The 21,747-nt window shown below is 45.8% G+C and overlaps 1 protein-coding gene across 17 annotated transcripts in view; it reads right to left on the reverse strand.

The window, feature by feature from the left end:
* Positions 1–6,119: 6,119 nt before the first annotated feature.
* Positions 6,120–21,747, reverse strand: part of CELF2 (CUGBP Elav-like family member 2) — a 766,349-nt gene continuing 750,721 nt past the window's right edge. For 9 of the 17 annotated variants that reach the window (XM_053572290.1, XM_053572277.1, XM_053572282.1 and 6 more), the window contains 3 exons: positions 16,469–16,666; positions 11,851–11,994; positions 6,120–8,832 (listed from right to left, as the gene is read on the reverse strand). In XM_053572290.1, the coding sequence (XP_053428265.1) occupies positions 8,705–8,832; positions 11,851–11,994; positions 16,469–16,666 (470 nt within the window). In that variant the 3' untranslated portion in view covers positions 6,120–8,704. The remainder of the gene's footprint in view (positions 8,833–11,850; positions 11,995–16,468; positions 16,667–21,747) is intronic. The other 8 variants (XM_053572279.1, XM_053572284.1, XM_053572283.1 and 5 more) reach the window with 3 other exon arrangements.

The raw sequence follows: 21,747 nt of genomic DNA on the forward strand, positions 1-21,747 counted from the left end.
CATCCAGGGTCCCACTCTCTTTAGGTGGAGAGTGTGGTGTGTTTGTTGTTTATATATTTTATCTATTTTTGTTCTTTTAAAAACATCCTCCTGCAGCAGGCAGGTAGAAGTTGGTGCCAGGCTGCTTTGCTACCCGCTGAGGGAGGTTCAAAGAAATGGAGCCCGCCACTTGCCCAGGGAGCAGCTTGAGGTGGTCTCCCAGCAGGCAGTCAGTCCCTAGCTTTGGAGGCGCAGGAGCCTTGGGAGTCAGGGCTGCAGACAGAGGGGAAGATGTTGATTTTTAGTCTCTCTTTCTCCACTGGGGCTCTTATCCATCATGGCCTTGGCCCTGTACCCCTTTACAAAAGGGGCAGCTTTTTAGCTGTGTCTGACTGGCAAGGGTCTCCCCGGACACGCCACCTGCAGTCAGCTCTTCAGCACCCACACCCAGGCTACACAGACCAGTGGACTTCTGGTGTTAACCTCTCTCCTCATTCCAGCCGGGCTGCACGGCCCTAGCGGGTGCCATCTACCCCTGTACTTTGATTTGGAGATCTTTTCCTGTCTGTTGGGTATTTCTTTGCTCACTTTCAGTGGAAGTTTTGTTTCTTTTCTGAGACAAATTTATGAGCAGGAGCTTTGGGGGTAGGAGGAGGGAAAGAATGGAAGCATTTTGGATAATTATCTGTAAACTTTCATCACCTATGCTCTGTCTCATTACCAGACATGACTAAGATTTGCTTTATGAAGGATTAAGATGGCTGCCATGTTAGCAAGGAGAAGTTTAGGAGTTTTTCTTAGGATCAGACATTAAGAAAAACAAATCTTACATAAAGCCCCAGAGCAAAGAACTCCAACAGAAGAGACCATTCTGTATCTTCTTACAGCCTGTAGGAAAAATTTCAAAAATATTCCTTCAAAGGGGCAAGCAGCAGGCCTCCCGTTTAGGCTTTATGACTGTTACAGGATGTCTCTCTCTCACATAGTGCTTTGAAATTTTACCCTTCTCATCCTGAATGATCAAATACCTTCTCTAGCTGACTCTGGTTTTGTGGTCCTGAATAGAAAGAAGGGCTATTGTCCTCCAGCAGGGTACGGTGTTAGTGTCACATTATTCTGGCAAAGTATTGACGCAAATCGTCATTATTCTTGGCTCTGCCTTTCTCTTTTGTCCCCTTTCTTCAGAGCCTAACGCGAGCGCATTCAGAAAGGCCAGTTGGGTTTTGTAGGTTAGGGCAGACTGGGCGCTCCCCCGTGTGCTTCTGGGGTGAAGGGACTGAGGTTCTGCTACCCACGGCGCCCGGGCAGACACTTGCCACGGTCCCCAGGAAAGGGATGGGTTCCCACATGGCTCTCGATAGCGTGTACTCTGAAGAACTTCCCCCCTACTCCATTTTGTTTCCAAAGTTAATTTATTGAATATTAATTCATAAAGCCAGTGATATATTTTTAATGAAAAAACATCCTGTACCACTCGAGACTTAAAAGAACAAATATACCCCTTAGAAACACTGCTTTGAAAAATAATCACATTAACTTTACACACAACATTCCTTTCTTAAGCTTTATTTAAGAAATCGAGTACTATATAGTTCAATATATATAAGACACATCCAGTATTGTGTTCCTGATAGCAAGTGCATAGATTTTGTTAAGATATCATTGTCACTCAATATAAACGTTTCATGGTCACACGAAGATAATATTCCCAGTGATTTTTGCCCAAGCATGAGAGGAGAAAACAGAACACAGCAGAAGTAGTGAACTACAACAGAGATGAAACAGAAACAGCAAATCAGCAGAACAGTCGATTCCTGATAAGTGAATAAGCTGATTGTTTGGTCACAACGTTTTATTCACTTATCAGGAACGATTCACAGTACGTGTGTGTTCACTGTGCCTCCTGGCCTGCCAGCTAAGAGTCCCAGCCCATGGACTGCCCCCCAGTGCTGTGGCCTGGGCAGACTCGTGGCCTCCATCAGCAAGGTCAGCCCTGACGGTTCTGTCATTCCCAAGGTGGCCCGTACATGGCAAACAGCTACACCTTGCTCGCACTGCAACGGTGTGATACAAAAACTGATAGGCGTGCATTTTAAGCAGGGACTAACTTTACAGTCCTAAGTGCTTCCAGGAACTAGCATTTCCGTCCCCTTCTTTGGAGAATTATTATTGTTGCTGTATCCAAAGCAACAAAAACTGGCTTTGTCTTTTCCCTTCCTTGGCTTAGTGTCAGTATTTTTGCCTTGTGCTAAATGGTGGCTATATGTACTTAGATATTTTAAAGATAAACACTTGCACCTTGGAAAGAATTTAATCACCCTCTTCACCCCCCCTTCCCTCGTACTTCCCAACCCTCCCCCCCAATAAAAAAGAAAAGAAATCCCACCCTTAGCCATCTTTCCCACTGCCGTAAGCAGTGGGTCTCAGAGGCTCACTGAGGAAGGTTGGGAGCAGAGGAGTCAGCAGGACGTCAGCCCCTTCTGTGCAGGTGTGGAGCTGGTGGAGCCACTGTCACTGAGGTTTCCATCTTAGGGGGGCCTTTCCTCCCCTCATCAGGCCCCTCTATTGTTGAGCCAACTAGAAAATACAATCTGGGGCCAGAGGGGCAGCTGGAAGGAGGGAGCAAAGGGCCTGAGCACCTACGGGGAGAGATCTCGCTGGCCCCCGAGGAAGGCTGCCAGGGGCTGGGTCGCCTGAGTCAGACAGAGCTTGTGCGTCTGGAAAACTGGAAGGAGAGATAAGATGTGGGAGCGAACACCAATGGAATCTTTTAAGAGCACTTTAAGAGCAATCAGATTCCTGAGCATAGGAGATGGGTGGGAAAGGGAGCGGAAGGAATGGGTCTGCTCTTTTGGTAACAGGTCTCGGGGCCAGGGTGTGGACAAGGCTTATTCCTAACTGCACGCTGCTCCGGGAGGGGGTGTGTGGATGCGAGTGGCATTAGTTGCTTTCACAGAGGAAACACCATCCTAGGGAGAGCTGGGCGTGAGGAACTGCCTCCTCACCCCGGGCTGGGCACTCCTTCCCCCTGAGGGCCTGGACAGGTTTCTCTTCTGTTGGTTGTAATAATTAAAGCTGCCCCTGGATTCAATCTTAAGTTACTTTTCTGTACATATCTTGGGATGGATGGCAACACACGGACTTAAGTTTATTATTCACCAGCTAAGTGTATTATTTTTAATTCCCTTGAGAACCCACGTCTTTTAAAAAGGTAATTGGTTTCTAGGGACAGTTGGACTACAGTGATGCCTTTGGACTAGTGGAGACAGAAGAAAACTTAGCAGCAGTTTTGGAGGAACCTTAAGCCCTGCGTCTGTATGTGTATACACACTCACGAGGGAGGGAGTGTGCAGAAGAGAGGGTGAAATTAAACCTGTGTGGTCAAAAGGCCATCCATCAATTGTCCCGGCACATCCAGCTCAGCAGGCAGCTACTTCGGTGAACCATGCTCGGGGAAGCAGTGGTTAAGGTGGGCTGTTGTACGAAAATCAAAGGTGGCTGGTGTGCAGTTTCCCCTTTCCCAAATCAGATATTCACTTAAGTGGAATCGACTGTATCTTTTTACACAACATATAGAAGAGAACAGATACGTCAAACAGTGGGGGGGTGCAGATGTATCACCAACACATAATGACCACCAACGATACAACACGCAGAGAGAGACAAGTATTAGGAAAATGGTTTAATATTGGGGACAGAAGCAGAAAACCGCATCACACAGTAACATACATTACAAAAATAAGTCTGACTGTTTCAACTACACGGTCATGTTCACAATGAGGACGGGAGAATCAGGAAAACTTGGATCTAAACAGCAAAAAAGCAAACCCCTAGAGTTTTAACTAATACATTTATCCACTTAAAGTGACTGAGTACTTCTAAATCTAATTACCTTATTGTGTAACTGCACGATACAGAATAAAAAGTGAAACTTACCGCTGTATTTTTAAGACAAAATTCTAATGCTAGATATAAGCAAAGGGAAAAAAAGAAATCAAGCCAAAGTTTTTAATCTTCAAAAGAAAAGCAACTTTCGTTCTATCAACCAGAAATCAAACTTGAAATCAGTCATTGTCAGGGCCCACGAGAGCAAGCCACAAAAATTCCCATTTTTTTTAAATCTCCAGTATAAAAAGTTCCACTGGTACAAAATGCGTAAGTACAATCAGTTGTAGAAATAGGAAAGCCTGCGTATTTTTTTTTTTTGGCTCAAATTCCATCAAACAACAAAATCCAAATGCATCAATAAAACAAACAATACTCAAATGGTCTTACAGTTTCCACTAGGTTGCATTAACTTTGGCTTTTCTCTGACAATATTTAAAAACTATTTTGTAATTCTAAACAAAATGGTATCATTAATCTACAAACAACAATTCTCACAGCACAAAAAAACACAAATACATTTTTTTGTATGACATTATTCAAAAAGGTAATGAAACTACAGGTCTTTTTAAAATTTTATTTCTTCTTTTTAATTAGCACTTAAGATAATAATAAAAACAAACAGTAAAATGATTTCAGAGTAGCACAAGCCAAAGAGCTGTAACCCCTATGGTGTAAGAAAGATGAACTTGTCACGCCTCTGAGGACTGCCATTTTGTCACAATTCTCTGATTTAGTTTAAAAATGACTATTCTCTACACTTGATTTAAAAAAAAAAAAAAGCAGTTTCCCTGTGTTTTTTTCCTTCTGGTACAGGCCCTTTGCACCCTTGCAGCTTTTTTTTGGATAAAGGATATTTTGTCTCGGAGGAAGGTTGTTATAATTTTAGCAATGAAAAATGCCAAGAGAAAAAAAAAAAAAAAAAGGACTTTCCCCTGAATGTACCTACCATCTCGGCTGCTTGGAAGTAAGAATTCCTGAACTTCACCTGCCCAACCTGAGCTCCTGTCTCCTGGGGGGTGGGGGGAAGCAGGTGGGATGAAGGCAGGAGCAGGGAAGTTTGTGTGAGTGAAGGAATCAGAAAACGTCGCCTGGTGATAAGGAGATTCTAAGAAATTCAGATGGTGTTCGCTGTATTTCTGTGTCTGTATCCGCACACCCCCATACACTGGAGATGAGAGAGCTGTGTGTGAGAACTTTGTCACTGAGCTGATTGCTGCAGGAAGTACAAAATAGCCCTCAGAGGATGAAGGAAGGCCCCAGCAGTAGTAAACAAGTGTGAGGATAATACAGATCGTTTTGTTGTTTAAGTGCATGTGCTGTAAGAAGGAAACTTTTGTTTTTGTTGTTTTTTGCATCAGTAGAGGCTAGTCCTTTCTATCCCAGGGCTATCACGTCCACATGAGATCAAAGCAGGCGCTGAGTGGGGGAAAGGAGGCTGGAACCAAGATGCTTCCCGGGCATGCTTTGGGGGGACGGCTGGAGGGATGTCAAGACCTCAGGGTACCCAGCCACAGAAAGTCAAAGTTACATGGCACTTTAAAAGGTGGCAGTGGGAACTGGTGCTAAGTATTTGGTCAGTAAGTGTGATAAAGAACTGAGCTTTTACTTACAGGGCCAGTCCCCTTTAAATGTGTTCACTGAAACAATAAAAAGGCCAGGACTATGGGCTTCTAACTCCAGACCCCTTGCTCACTCAAGAGGTGACTGCTGGGGTCAGAGACGCCCCAGCCCTGTGGCTGATCAGAAAGAAACATTGCTGAGGGGTATGTAAAAAACATAAGCGAAACCCCTCAAGGTGTGTGAAAATATTCCAGGCTAGAACATAGCACTGAACTTGATCTCAGAAGCGTCCTTTAGAGGGTTTATCCAATTTTCATTAAAACGAAAGAAAGTCCACTAGTATAGTAGGATTTCTTTTCCCAAAAAAAAAGGGAAAAAAACTGAGATAAATATAGGCGGTGGGGGAATCAAATTAGAAGAAAGACCCTCCCCCCCCCAAACAAAGCACGAGAGTAGAAGAGGTTACCAACTTCCAGATAGCTCTGGGTAGAAAGGGTTAAAAGTTCAAAACTTTCTCACCTTAGAGGTTTCCATATATTATGAAGAAAGTACATGGTCAGGCTGCCTTCACAGCGTGGGTGTGCAGAGTGGTTAGAAAAGTGGGAGGCAGGTACTGATACAATATGCCTTACAAAAAACATCTTAGAGAAATAACAAACAATAACAATTCCAGGCAACAAGACCACAGGATAGCAAGTTAACAAACTTTTAAACCTTTTTTTTTGTTGTTTTTTTGTTTTTTAAATATTAGGGATTTATACAAAACACATAATAAAATACCCATGTTATCAAATTACTTCTCACAAGAAACACACTGAAGCTCTAGGAAGGAAGTACCTTTGGAATTTGGCACTATATATTTTCACTTTTTTTCTTTAAAAGAAAAAAAAAATCACATTTTGCTGAACACAAACACATCTAAAATAGTCCACAATTAAAAAAAAATGACATCAATGCTTCACAAGCCAACACAAAAAACTTACTCTGGAATAGTTCTTTTTTTTTCCCCCCTCACATGAAATTTTTTTTTAAGCAAACTTTTTTTTTTTTTTTGAAATTTTTTGTTTTAAGTAAACCAATTCTAAACTTGTCTTATCAACAAATAACATTAAGACCGTAAGACTCATGATGAAACCACAACTTAATTCACAGAAGCACCAACGTAACAACAGTTTACAGTAACCTTTCTCCTGTACATTGAAACAGTATAAAATATAGGTAATTTCATGTGCATTAAACCATGGATTGTCTAACTGTGAGTCAGTTCAGCAAAAGGTGACACAAATAGGTAGCATTTGCCCCAAAACAGGGTAAATATTTTTCTTATACTAATCTACAAAAAGTGGTTCTATATATATATATCTTAATGAGAAAGTGAGCCACCTAAAATGGCCTTATCAAAAAACTTTACACTGCCTGAAAAATGTAAAAACTATTACAGACCTCTAGAGACTTAAAATCAGACAGTTTTTTTTTTTTTTTTTTTCTCAAACTGTTTTTGGAAGTAGTCTGTTAGAAACCAACATTCTGTGTCCCTGGACACATATTGCTATTGTTACCAGTGACCGGGAAGAATGCCAATCCCTGTATAATACTTTCAAGTCTGTTTTATGAAAAGAAAAAAAAATAATAAGAAAGAAACGTTTTTGCCACAGGTTGTTTTTTTCTATAGTTAACTTGTCTAATAATAAATTTCAGTCTTGCATGAATGCAGCAATGTTTTTCACATTGACTTCCCAGAATTCATAGCTAGATGAGGTCACATGCAAATTTCAAAGGTCAAACTAGATCAAAAGTCAGTAGGAGAACCAAATGTGATGTGAGGTCAGAAAGACATCAGAAACAATGACGGGACGATGAAACTTTGTTTGAGACGCCACAGGGACATGCTAGGCAGACGATGAACTAACGGGCATGAAGATGTCTAGGGAAAAAACAGGGAGAGTAAAAAGTTACACAGGATTATGCAGCAGCAACACCATCACTTTTAGGGGTGCAGGAGAGAAATTAATGCAAATCTTAGGTCATTAGGGAGTCTACGAGCCATTCACATAATTTGCATTTCTTACACTCTTAATCCACAGCACAATGAAACCCCAAGAGAATCCATCTGGAAAGAGCCCAAGGGGATGGATTCCGGTGTTTTGGGGTAAGAGACGGGCAAAGGACAGGGGAGAAGGTCCAGTTTCAACAAATGTGACATATGGGGGGAGAGTCGGACGACTGAACTGTAAACTAGATAATGGAAGTTACGAACAAACTAATTAGACAGATACGAACAACGAGAGGGTAAGCATGAACTTTAGGTCTAGGGTTCAACGGTGAAAAAAAGCCCATTCCTGGAACAATTCCTCTAGAGACTACTTCAGAAGTTTCTAGCTAGACAGAGAACTGCTCTTTAGGTACCCAATAAGTTAACAATAGGCAATAAATAACTTCCATTATTTCTGAGGCAGTAAAAATTTTGTATAAAAATAGAAATGCTTTTTTTACAAATAAAATTTACAGGCCTGTGGCTTTCTTTTTATTTATTTATTATTATTAAATTTATCTTTCAAGAAACATCAAGTATTTTCACTCATTTTTATTTTATTTTTAAACCCTGTAGCTTTAAGAAACAGATCTCTAAATCTTTTTTTTACATTAATCCTTTCTAAAAACTAAAATAAAACAATAACAAAATAGACCACCAGTGTAATCATCTGACGAATAAATGTCATATTTCTTTGAACCCTAAAAATCAATGTAGTGGAAAGACGTATGTTGTTTTAAGTGCTTCTCCTGGCTCCTCCCTCTCTAGGCCACCACGGTCCCCTCCAAGGCCAGGGCCCTGGAGTGGTGGGCGCCGGACAGGGAGGGCATTCTCCAGGCAGTACTCTGGGGCACCCGTGGTTTCAGAGTTAGAATTGCACATTAGCGTTTGTTTGCTTTTAAATTCTCGCGAGATGTCATTTGTGTGTTATGTTTTTCTTTAAAAAAGCAAAAACAACATCAAAAAAAATTAAAAAAAAAAAGATTCAATTTGCAAAACAAAGGAATATACAGTGGCACAAGTGGAGGAGGAATTCACTCAATAGAAACAAGGTAGCCCAGGTTTTAATTATGGCAAACTGGGTGGGGGGATGGGTGGGGAAATGGAGGCCTTATTGTAAAAATAACCGTCTCTCTTGGTAAAAGTTGGCCGTGTGGTCCTCCTCTGCCTCCCCTGTTGAGAGCAGGCTGGCTTGTGGGACTTACCCTAAGAAAGCTAACATGAGAGCAGGGAGCCTCGGGAGGATCAGTAAGGTTTGCTGTCGTTTTTGGAGCGCTTCAGCTGCACCTTCAAGCGTTTCATGCCGATCTGAAAGCCATTCATAGCCTGGATGGCAGCCTGTGCTGACACTGGATTGTCGTAGCTCACAAAGCCTGGAAAACACCAAGGGGAAGGTTAAGGGGGGTCAAGCCGCAGAGGAAGCTGAGCTGAAAGGGAGTCTCAGGGGACTGCCCGAGCTGGTGCCTACCCGGGACTCGGTCGGCTCTGCTCGGCTGCCCGTGTGTCTGCCAGGAAGGGACAGGGCGTGGGGCAGTGTGGGGACCCACTGGGACGCAGCCATGTGCCAGGCAACTGGCAGCACGCGGAGAAAGCCTCCCAGAGCACTGACATCTCAGACTGGGCATCTTTGTGTTAGCCTGTAGTTACTAAGGTCAGTCAAATTGTGCTTAAAGTCCCTCAGAGTCTTCCTGATGAAGCCCAGGTACGCAGACATGGGCTACTCATGCACATAGTGGCATAAACATCTGCTTCCGTGTCCCCACCAGTTGAGGCAGGCTCAGTCAGGGAGGGGCTGGGGGACGTGGACACTGCAGAGACCTGCCCGCCTTTCTCTCCAGCGCCCTGGTGTGTTCGCAGATGGAGCCACGCCTGCTTGACTAGAGGGTGGGTGGGTCAGTTACCGAATTAACTCCAGAATAACCAATACGGATTTTTAACAGTTTGGAGTTGACAGGAACCCAGGAAAACGCTGGGCCTTTCTATCTCAATATCCATTTTCAAAGCTCTAGTCAATTTAACAGAAAAGAAATTGCTATCTTGCATCTCCCAAAGTCTTGGGGAATAAAGAGGCTAAGGTAACTCTCAGTATCCTTTTCCGTAGCAGCCCCAGCCATCAAAAACAGGAGTGCATGCTTTTGAAAAAGAGGCCCCCAAACAAGAGAATGTAGACCGCCCAGTGTGTCTGATCTCTGGGGGTGAGGTGCCTCGGCCGGGCTGGTGCTTGGTGGCCTCGGACAGCTCCCTCTTAGCGCAGGGGTGAGAGGCGGCTGCTGCACACATGTCACATCCTGCTCCGAACCTCTGCTGTTCACTAAGCATCTCCGTCTATTGACTGTGGAAGTTTAAGGCTAAAGAAGAAATTCCTTTACAAACTAGAAGAGGAGAAAAAGGACATAAATACGCTTTGAACAGAATGCTCAGCAGATGAAAGCTCCCCAGAAAAGCTTTTTGTAGTGGGCTGTACTGCAAGTGGCTTTTATAATTTTTATTAAATCTAATTCCCAATAAATGTGAACTTGAACCCAAGATTTGCTGCTATAATTTTACTTTCTCCATTCCTTCTAGGTGTTCATCTAGAAGCACCAAGATGATTAGAGAATGGAAATGGGTCGAAGATGAGATGAAAACAAAACCTGGCCAAGAGGTGAGAAGGAGGCGGCAGCCGGGGCCGAGGGGCTGGGCTGCTCAGCGAGGAAGCGGTGGGGTAAGTCCTTACTGTTAAACACCTGTCTGCCAATACCGACAGCTCTAGCTTGCTTGACTGTGGGCTGATATAATCTCTTCCCAAAGCAGTGAACGTTCTCGCAAATCACATCATGACGCCCAATCCCTTTCTAATCTTCAAATAAGCCTAGAACATTGTTTAGCTGTGAAAAATATGGAACTGCCTCCAAACCTGGTACAGGGAAGTCTCCCAAAGGTAAACTCATGGCCCCCCCACCCCCCAATAATTTAATCTCCACCTCACTCTCTCCTGCACCTTCACAAGGGGGTTTGCAGGTTCAGGCTGACAGCCTCTCGCCAGGAGAGGAACGGGACTTTACATGGCTGAACATGCCAATTCCCCTAACAACGGAGGCTTCAGACCTTCCTGGGTGATAGCACAGAAATTAGAAAGATGCTTTGATCATGGAGTTTTAGAAACCAAGAAATTTCTCTTTGGACTAACTACATGTTACTACCCTGTTGCCCTGAAAATAAGACCTACTTACAGGAAAGATAAGACATCCCCTGAAAATAAGATCTAGCGCATCTTTGGGAGCACACCTTAAAATAACACACCGTCTTATTTTTGGGGAAACAGGGTAGTCAGCCAAATAGTAGGTTGGAGTTTTTGGCTGTTCGAGAAGGACCCTGCCTGTGATGTATTTTTCACAGCACAATCCCATTGTTTCCTCTGGCCCGTATCTGCTGGAGCTGGTTTTATGCTTCAGTAACTACCTGCTAAGAGGGTGACCTGCTACACGGCAAGAGTGACGGAGGTGCCTGTTCTTACTCAGACCAGGCTGTATACTGAGCCTCCTGGCCTCTCAACTGCTGTGGGGGCCAAAAGGGTTTGAAAACTAAAACAAGGAAGAGATTTAAGGCCTGCTGGCTTCCTGCATAAGGCATTAGCTCCACCCTGTCAGTTTTCTTCTCAGGGAGTGACAAACGCCATGGTGGGCAGAGCCAGGCAGGATCGTGCACCACCCCGGACACTGCCGCACGAGACCTGCACACTCCTGCCAACCTCTGACTCCCAAACTCGGCTGTCCGACGCCATCAGAAGCAGCACTGCGCGTAAGCCTGAGCTACGCCAACCACTCACCCTGTGCTCATGGGGCTACAACTGGGCGGCAGCCTCAACAGCTCACTGTGTCTGAGTGGGTGTGCGTTTGTGAAAGTCGGCAGACGTGTGTCAAGATGCTGAAGCAGCAGCCACCAGTTGAGGGTGCTACCCACAACCCTGGTGGGGGGAGTCCCACAACACCCAGAGGGGAAGGAATCAGCAGCAACAGTGTCCACCATGACATTCTGTGTCAGGAGAGCCTAAGCCCCAGCTGCTAACTCCGTATGTCCATCCGAGAAGAATTCCTGGTTCAGGCCATAGGGACTGAAAAGCAAGTTCTTGCTCTGCAATGCAAGGTTATTAGCTATAAACAGCGTAATACTCTATAGTATAGTATAGAATGTTTCCTAATACATGGGCACTTAGTTTAATTCTCCAGATCTTCTTTTATGTAGCCTTTCCCCCTTTTTTCGTCAAATAATTTTGTCCAAATCTGCTCTGTCCATGCAGAAAATCAGAAACCACCACTACATGGGAAGGTCCCTGACTTTGAAAATACGGGTCACTTGCATTCTCACTTGGGAACCCGCTGCAACCTGTTAGCATGGTTTCCTTTGCATACCAAAGCACTTGCTCAGATTGGTCTGTTTGTCAATGAAGACTTTAGCAGAGATGACGTTCCCAAAAGGCATGAACATCTGCAGAATGTCCTGGTCTCCAAACTCCTGTGGAAGGTGGTAAATAAAGAGGTTTGCCCCCTCTGGACCTAAAGAGGAAAAACAAATCAGAGTAAGGTACCCCAAAAACTCTTCCTAGGAATCCTTTAACAAGGAGGCTAAGCCTTCAGCTTTCCCCATACAAAAAGAGAACACACAGATGGGTAAATGTCAGGTGCTGGTGTGTCTTTCAGGAAAGCTCTGACTTCCCATCTTCCTGATTTCTAAAGACAAGGGCTACAAACGGCTTCCTTCTTCTCCAGTAGTCTTCTGTGGGTGACACGTACTACTGCCCCTTAGCACACTCTCCAGTCACCTGTTCATGGAGTTAAAGGTGGCAGTCGTAGGCAGGATGGGGTGGAAAACCCAGGCCTAGGTATAGATGGGCACTGAAGACGTGCTCCATACCTTCTCACCTAACTGCAGCAGTGCACGCCGTGGAGGCAGGGCTGCTCAGATTTCTCCATCATTTACCCAGTTATCCAGCCAGTTTGGGTTTGCCAGATCTCTCAGCACAGGGTGAGAATCAATGAGTCAAGGCAGGGAGGGAGGAGCCTGAGGCTCAGCGCTGACAGACCTTTGTCCTGCTGGGCCCCAGCCCTGAGAATGAACGCGGTGGACGCAGAAGCTATCAGAGGCAGAGCTAAGCCCTTCTACACATTCTTTCCCAGCAAAGGCAAGAAACAAGGGCGGGGCGGGGAGATGGTCCCCGCGCCCCTGCGGGGAGAGGGGAAGCCCCTTGGTGCCCCTCCAGTTCACTCCGCTGACTCCACCCACCTCTTCTAGAGCTAACTGAAAATTAAAAGAAGCTACAAGGACAAAGAAGGGACTTCTCTGTGAGGTGGGTGGAGGTGTTTCTGGGTCTCTGCAGGCTTGGTGTCTGGGAGGAAGGGGTGCACACAGAGCTGGGGAGGTGACTTGTGCATCCAGTGGGCTCATGGACCCTGAGCTGGCATTCACAGGAGAGGAACAGGCCTGCCCACTCCCTGGGAAGGTCAGGCGGGATTCCCTAGAGATATTGGGGGAAGGGTATCTGTGTGTAGGGGGTTGAAGAAAAATTAAAGAGGGTAGGAAGAACTCTAAAATAAATGGATAAATATCTTTGCAAAGAAAATGAAACCAAATTTCTTCCCCGGTGTTGTAGTGAAACTGTTCTTATTTAAAAATGTGTCTGCACGACTACTTTAACTTTCTGTATTTACGATTTCCATGGACGACAGTCTGCATTCTTTTTTTCCCCCCAGACAGGGTCTTGCTCAGCCACCCTGGCTGGAGGGCAGTGGTACAGTCACAGCTAACTGGAACCCCGAACTCTTGGGTCCCTAAATAACTGAGACTATAGGAATGCACCAAACGTCTGGCTGATCTTGCGTTTTTCTTGTATAGACAGGAGTCTATGTTGCCCAGGCTCATCTTGAACTCCTGGCCTCTCGCAATCCTCCTGCCTTGGCCTCCCCAAGTACTAGCATTACAGGCAGTCTATATAATAAAGGGACAGCACTGGAGGTCTCAGCTCCTAAATATTCTCTGGCTTAAAAAAAATCTCAATTTAATATGAATAAAACCAAAATACTGGAAATGGACTTTCTGAGTGCTGCGTTGCCCTGCGCAGCCTTTGGAGTGTGTATTGGTCCAATCTGGTCCTGCCAGATTTAACATCCCTGCTAAACAAAGATTCAAATGCACAAATGAGGATTAATGGACCCAATCTGAACTGTGAAGTACATCTCACTGCCTGAAGCCTGGGGAGAAAACACAATTCTGAGTAAGGCTGAGTGACGCTTGTGTTTCAAATGCTGGACCTTCTGAGTATGTCTACGCCAGACAGAGAGACCAAGAAAATACAGAGCCAGGTCAGCAACCCCCAGTAGGCTTTGCTGATTGGCTCATCACTTTCCCAAGGAAAAAAGTCAGGAGCATCAGGTGTAGACCCCCCAGGTTTTCCATCACCAAGAAACAGTTTTGATTTGGCAACTCTCCTCCACAAGTTTCTTTGTATTAAAATGAGGAAAAGGTGATTTTGTATAGAGAACATCCCCATATACAACTAACGTGGCTAATACCCAGGGGATAAAAATACATTTTGGGGAGGACTGTACCTGTGCAACATCTTCTCCTCTACCGCCAGGAGCACAACCCTGTTCACAATCACCCTGGTTGGGCCCCCATTTTCCCCAGGACAGGCCGTCGGCACCGTCAGAGAGTCAAGTGCTACACCAGTGCCCAGCTGGCCGGAGAGTCCACCCTGGCACTGCTCACAGGGCATTTGTCCAGCCCTGGGGCGTCTGTGGGACTGCGGCTGGGTCAGACCACCCGCACTCCCTGGCTCCTTGCTGGGTGTGTCCCGTGCATCTCTCGCCTCTTAAAAGCACAGGAAGAGGGGAAGGGGCGAGTGGTCAGGGGATCTTTGGGGGGGTGCAAAAAAGGTGATCAGGTTTCCTGGATAGTAGATGCCATGACCCTTCAGAAGGTTTAGCTGAAAAAAGTTAAAACCATTTATTTTTAACAAAGCCAGACTGGTTTACTTTCCTGTGGGGGTAAAATACACCAGGGTACACGACTAAATATACCACATTGCCTTTCAGTTCTCTTGACGGGAGGACAGAACTGTGGAGTAGGAAATTTCAAAGCCTATTTAGTACTGAAGTTCCTTATATTTCTTCCCCCCCCTCCTGGTATAATGTGCTTTTTAAATTACATTTTTATTACACTAATGTTAAGATAGTTTAAACATCTTGAGCACACGTGACCTGAGAGAGGGGAATTCTGCACTAAGCACTTGCTAATACTCAAGGCAAGGAGATTCCGAGCAGGGGACTGGGCGAAGCAACTCAGCAAAACGCTATTGCAGACCCCCTCTTTACTTCTAAGCCACTGAACGTTGAGTCTTCCGGTGATGCAGCTTACTGCCATGGGCTATAGAGTGTGTGGTAAGACCCTGTTGGATAATGAAAAAGGAACTAACATTCCCTAAAGCCACGTGAGGGAAGTGGCTTTATGGTCCCTGTCTGAGGCTCTCGTTATCTTACAGAACCCCACCTGCGGCCCTCATCTGTCACCATGGCACTCAGATCACAGAAGAAGGGTGCACGTACGGGCTATTCTTTGGGGAGATGGGGGCCTCTCTCACATGCCTGGTGAGCCACAGTTCTCTGAACAGTGGTGCACATTTATAACTCAGAATTTCATATATCTTTTGTTGTTAATCTTTCATAAAAAGAAAACCTTTTCCTTTTCAAAAAAAAAATGTTTTCAGCTATGTGCCCTAAAACGCACAACTTTACTAAGTAAGTCTGCTCTATTTCTTATACAACATCATGTTTAAGGTCAAAGCATTCACACAAAAGCAGTTTGGAATTATGGAGGGAAGATAAAGGAGAAGGAAAATAAATTTTAAAATATTGCCTTTGGTACTTCCCATATTCTAAACAAGGGAGGAAAAAAAAACCTATCATGTTACAGATTTTGCTTTAAAGTAACTTCATTTAAGGAGAAATCAAAAGAAGAGAGAAACTATCCTTATCAGGACTAGCTCATTGACCGTGTTATAATTAGCTTTAATTTATTCTTAGCATTAACTTCCAGAAGTTTATTTGGCTTTATTGCCAGAGAAGCAAGGCAATCAATCACTTACTTGCTTTCCCAGAAGACCCCCAATTAAACAAAGACGAACTCAATCCTCACTGTGGATTTTATCATTAACCTGAAAACCACTGTCTACTGAGAGGCAGTCACACCATCACAGGGTAGGGGGACTTCAAAACCCTGAGACATCCAAGGCAGAGGGAGCTTCACCACAGAAGCCTGTCGTTAAGGAGAAGAGCAGGAGAGAAACGGAGGTCCCTGGTGATGGCAGCAACTACTAAGTAACTGTGTGTAAACACACCACGGATGAGAACTTCATCTTCAGAGACACAGGGGTGGGGAGCCTGTGGCCCTGGGGCCACCTGTGGCCTTCTGGATCCTTAACTGCAGCCTTTTGACTGAATCCACATTTTACAGAACCAGTATTTTTAACAAAGGGATTTGCTTTATGACGTTTGGGTTTGGTGGAAGGGCTGCACTTGGGGATCTGGACGGCCACATGTGGCCTCTAGGCTGCAGATTCCCAGAGGGATTTTTCTTAGTTTTGTTATTTGAGACAGGGTCTTGCCTCGTCCGTGTAGTCTGTTTCTTGCCCCCTTTTCTTAACACTGCAGGAGTGAGCTTATTCCTGAAGGCTACAAGGCTGTCTCTCTGCAGCATTGGCATTTACACCAACAGGTTGGAGCCCAGTGGCATCATCACAGCCCACAGCAACCTCAAATGCCTGGGCTCAAGTGATCTTCCTACGTCGGCCTCCCGAGTAGGTGGGACTACAGGTCCACGTCACCATGCCATCTTACTTTTTTTAACACAAGAATAAAACCATTTGGTTTCTCTATGACTCAGGTTCAATCCGGTACCTTCTATACATGCTCTAAGGGTCAATGCTGCCTGTGGGCTGACCCCTGCGGGCCCTGGCCAGGCGAGGGGGGCACCTACCTTCCTTCTGGCTGCCTGCAGCGCTCTGCTGCTGCAGCAGGCTCTGGCTGTACAGAGTGGGCAGCGCGGCAGCCGCGTACTGCTGAATTCCTGAGTAGGCCTGGGTGAGGGCGTCCATGGTGCCAGCCGTGCCATTCGTCAAGCCTGTGGCGCCAAGTCCTCCATTCAAAGCCGCCATACCTGAGAGCATTTGAGCAACTTTACAAAAAACCCAACAATAGAGAAAAGAAATAGCACTTATTCATTAGTGCTTTCCAAAGGAAGTGAGAGAATCATTAGACACAAGTACTACGTTGAACAGCAAGTACATGCAGCTAGCACACCAACCACATCAACAGGAAATTAAAAATAGAACCACGGAGCAATGAATCACAATAATGCGAAAAAAAGACCTAAGCAGTGATGACCCTCCCTCCCTGGGCCAGTGACCCAGATGCACCGAGGCACTACACTTAGACAACACATCTCAGTCCCATGCGGCGTGCTACTGGCAAGTACCATTATTATCTTTGGGGACTAAAAGCCTTCTTAGAGCTTAGAAGAATGTGCAAGAACTTCAGTGGCAGAGGCCTGCCACATCTGTAGGCTTAAATCCACCTACCGGGCTCTTTGAGGAGCCAGGGGCTGGCTCAAGGGTTTGGAGAAGAAAGGACAAAATAAAACTTTCTCCCTGAAGCTGATGAGGAAAGGGCACACAGACAAGGTGACCAGTGGGTCAGCGGGTCCATCAGCTGCCTTCCCTAAGCAGCTGAAGGATGTTGTCAGGGTGTAGGACCTCAGGAATAGCCTCGCTCATTAAGAATGGAGGTGGAGGAAGAAACATGGATGCTTCCCCAAACTACAGAGAACTGAAGCTACTTATTCAATATCAAAGGCCAGAAACTGGTGGTTTTCAGCAGCAAATAGTTACTGTGCACGTGTGAGTATCGATCCCTGCCCAACACTGGGGTTTCTGCCATTGAAAGAGCTCTGCGTCACGTTCTGCTGTCCACTGAAGTGACCTTGTGTCTGCACGCCGGATCCTGGCTGGGACTGACGTGCGTGGGAGGCTGGTCAGTGTACCTTTCTGCTTTCCTCCCATGTCCGGCTGCTCTTCCGCAGTTTGGTTGCTGACCGTGTCACACCTTCCCTGAATACTGAGCCAAAAAGAGCAACACTTCATAGAGTGTCAATGTCCATTTCAACTCAGGAAACACAAGAGGTGACATCACGATTGCCTCTGCTCCCTTTACGATTACAATTTAATAAAACTGTTTCTGTGAAGAACTTACTGAAAACATTAGTGACGACAGAAATGGGTGGGGAGTCTCACAGGGAGAGAGGATAGCTAAGACTGGGTGGTGGGAGATTCCACAGGGGAGTCCAAGCTCCATATGCCTTCAGGACGACTGCTTTCGTCCCCAGGAAGTCAGGGAGGTGGGGAATGTTCTTCCGAGTCCATTCGGGCTTCTGTTCCTGGCCACCTTCACCTTTCGTTGAAAGGACAACGTGTGAGATGTGAATCAGACTGCGGCTCTGCAGCAGAGGACTCCCTGTGCCTCAGGTCTGTGTCCCTGTGATGGGGCCTGAGGAGACAGAGCTGGGCCTCGGGTTGGGGACGAGCACATCCTCCTCAGGACGCCGGCAATGTGGGCGGGAGATGGTGGTGGGGGACGAGCAGGGGACAGCACCACGGAAAGAGGGAGGGAGGTACTGGCCAACAGATCTCTTGTCGCGTCTAAGCTACTTATCAAGAATCTGTTTTTTTTTTTTTTCTTCCCAGTCATGCAAGTGTGTGCTGCTAAGAGTCTGGAAATGGTCTGTCCTCATAAGGACCCCCAACGATCCCTCAGACACCCACTCATCCCCTCTACCTCCCGGCCTCCTTTTCTCCACCATCCCTGTTGTTATTACGGTTGCCAAAGGGCTGAGAAGTGGTTTTCATGTCCCCAGGAGTCTTATTTCACCCCCGCCTCCCAGGACTTCTGTGATGTGAAGAAACAGGAGTGTTTCTTTTCTGACAGGAGAGAGGAGGGTCTGAAGTAACTTGGAGGAAGACAGGCACTCCTGACGGATTCCGCTGGCTTCACTTCTGTTAGGCTACTGCAGGGCTGGGGACTAGACAGTCCAGCCCCGGCTCAGCCCTTGGGAAACTCCGATCCCTGCGTGGTAGGACCTTCTAGCAGGACAGTGAGCGGTGAGCTGCACATGATGTACACCAAGGTGTGTGGGTCTCGGAAGGCGGCGTCACCCAGCTGCTGGGAGTGCGGCAGGAAGACATCCCTCTCTGAGGATCATCTCTGAATTTCCCTGCCACTCATGGAGCGTGTCGCCGTGACTCCTCATCCTCTGAGGGGGTTGCCATTTCCAGGCCCAGCCATTAAGATCCCTAGGAGTGCCTTCCCACAGAGCCCCTGTGACTCAGCCGTGTCTCCAGGGGGCTGGTGTGCAGGTGGCCTCGTCTGTAACCACCTGTCTCTGGCACAAGGTCTTCTGCTGTCTAGGCCAGGAGAATTCTCTTTCCATGTTGAACATCTGTCCTCCTTTAGCCCCTCAATTTTTTTTTTTAAATACAGGCAAGATGAACTTCATACTCTTGAAATACTGGATGGATGTTTCAGGACTAAAGAGAGTCCTGGTGACACTTGCAGCCCTAGCAAGTGGCGTTCCAGACACGTCCTCCATGCTTCCTGCCTACGCGTTACAGTGGTTGGCTGTTTCTGGACTACACCTCAGGGCCAATCTGCATTCTGGAAGGCCTCTGTTTGCTTTTGTTGGTCCCATGTGTACACAGAGTATACCAGATAGTCACAGATGGCCCTACCTGTCTGGAGAAGGGGAGGGAGGTAGCCGAGGACGCCACGTGCCTGGGATGTGGAGCGAAGAAATGCTGACGGGGCTGAGTCAGGGATCTGTGCAGGTGGGAAGAAAAGATTGGCCTCTCCAGCCCAGGGCTTGCCGCTTCCTCACTGTAACCTTCCATTTGAACTCAAAATAAAGGAGAAAGTTCTAACAAGACAAAATGCATTGAGAATATTTAAAACCAAATCTATTTTGGCAAATCCGGGGGCGGGGGCGTTTGCCAAATCCATGAATGAGTGTTTGCCAACTACCACAATAGGTAGTTGGTTCCATGGTAGAATTTTAAGAACCATGAAAGGAAGATTTTAACTTTTGAGTATAATTCCTACAAATTACCTGTTATATCAGTGTTAACACTTACCAACTTCACTGCTGGCAACTGATTATCTCTAAAAGCTTTGGATAATAGAAGCAGGAGTTGTCAAGAAAGTTAAGTTGAATAGAATGCTTCCAGAGGGCTTTTCTTTGAACTGGCCAATGGAGTGACCCCTTCAGTCCCACACCTGCTGTTTGGATGAGGAAGGCTGGAACAAAGTGACAGTGTGGCAGAGCTGGGCAGGGCAGGCCCCTGGTTTGTCGGGAGTGTGGTGCAGAGCCTCCTGACCCCTCAGTGTTGAAGGTTCAGTGACAGAGACCCAAGGGGCTGTGAGCTCACTACAGAGATGGTACTGAAAGGCAGAAGTAGGGCCAAGTATCAAGAAGACCATGCTCTGCTGGATTTTATAACAAAAAAGAAAAAAGCAAAGAACATCGTCGTATGTTCTCATGGATTTGTACCCTACTTACTGGGATGAGTTTTCCTTTGTGCAGATGAGGTATCATCCTTCTAAGCTGCAAGCTGCTAAATGAGAACCTAGGAATCAGATGCCTCCAGCCAGGGTAGATACCTAACAGTTTGTCCAATTAGTCACAGTTCTATGGACACTGTGTCATTAGGGTCACAAATATGTGTGTGCACTGTGTGCTTGGGTATGTATTTAACTGCATTCAGCTGTATAAATTCCAAGAGTATGATTAAAACAGTAATTTCACAATGTAAATAGTGACAAGCCACAAGACTATGCCCAAAAAAACATCTTCTCTTTTTCTCTACTTTACACACAGTATTTCCATAAACACTTTTCACCAGGCATCTGTGGCTGGTTCTATTCAAACAATCATAATTTTAAACACTATATGGGAAGCCATTTAGAAGAATTATGCAGTTTAAATAAGAGAAAATAAGGATGCCACTTGACATACATTTAAACACAAAATCAGATACAGATCTGTGGGTGGACATATCTGCAGGGCCATCCCTCATCTCTGATGCTGACTATAAGACGTGGCTGGGGGGCCTCCGACAGTCGAGAGGCGGAAGCCCAGGTGGGGCACGCCCCTGCCTCACCTGGTATTGCTGACTTTATACTCAGGTGCTGTGCTGTGTTTTACACCCTCCACTTATTAATGTGTAATGGGAGAAAAAGGCTATAAACACAGACAGTTTAACTTAGCTGCTTATCTCCTAACCCAAACCTCCACTCTGGAAGGGCAGGGTTGGGCTGTCAGGCAGGGGAAGAAGGTAAAATTTAGGTTTTCCCAAAGAGTCATCTACCAACTTTCTTTCTGGCTGCCATATCCAAGGCAAAGAGCTGGCTCTATTCAGAAAACTCGAATACCCTCCTGTATAGTAGCAAATAATGGCCCCTGGGACAGAGCAGGGTCGGGAACAAGAACGAGATGGACGCTGTGGCCAACTTGTGCAGAGGCTGGCTCTGTCTAGGTAGCCATTTCTTGATTACCTTCTTTGAGAATTATCCAGCAGAACAGGGAGCATCATCATTTTGTTAAGGAAGAATGGTCTGAAAGAGGATACTCTATCTTAGAAGATTTTTCTCTTGATTGAAGTTTAACTTGAGACAAGTAGCAAACATTCGCTCTAAGTCAATTTGAGAGGGTAAACTAGCTCGCCACGAACAGTACTTGTCAAATCAGAAGGAATGAACTTTCATTTGTACGTGAATGACTTTTGGTTTCCTTAAACATTTTCTTGGTTCATACTTGCCTGGTAGGGGTTCTATGAAACTACAAACATTCGTTCTTAATTTCCCGTGAACTATACATGTTTGTAATAACCCAATGGCAAAGAATTTTGAAAAACAGAACGATTTAAACCTATTGTCCTTGCCAGAAGCAAACTCTGTATAACACAAGCCCCGCGCGAGAACTACTCATGGTCGCTCTGCCAATAGACAAAGCCTTCTCCAGTCCCTTGCGCTAACAGCGGGCAGATCCCAGCAACAGAGAGCGGAGTCACGTGGACAGGGCGGGACACAGACAGAGGACACACACACACAGCAGTCATGAGCACGTGCTGAGGAGGACAACCATTCCCACTGGCCTGTTACTCTGCAGACCAAGGACAGGCGGGCGATCAAATCAAAGTCCTTGTTTTAGGG

The sequence above is a fragment of the Nycticebus coucang genome, chromosome 20 (genome assembly GCF_027406575.1).
Source record: "Nycticebus coucang isolate mNycCou1 chromosome 20, mNycCou1.pri, whole genome shotgun sequence".
Classification (NCBI taxonomy): domain Eukaryota; kingdom Metazoa; phylum Chordata; class Mammalia; order Primates; family Lorisidae; genus Nycticebus; species Nycticebus coucang.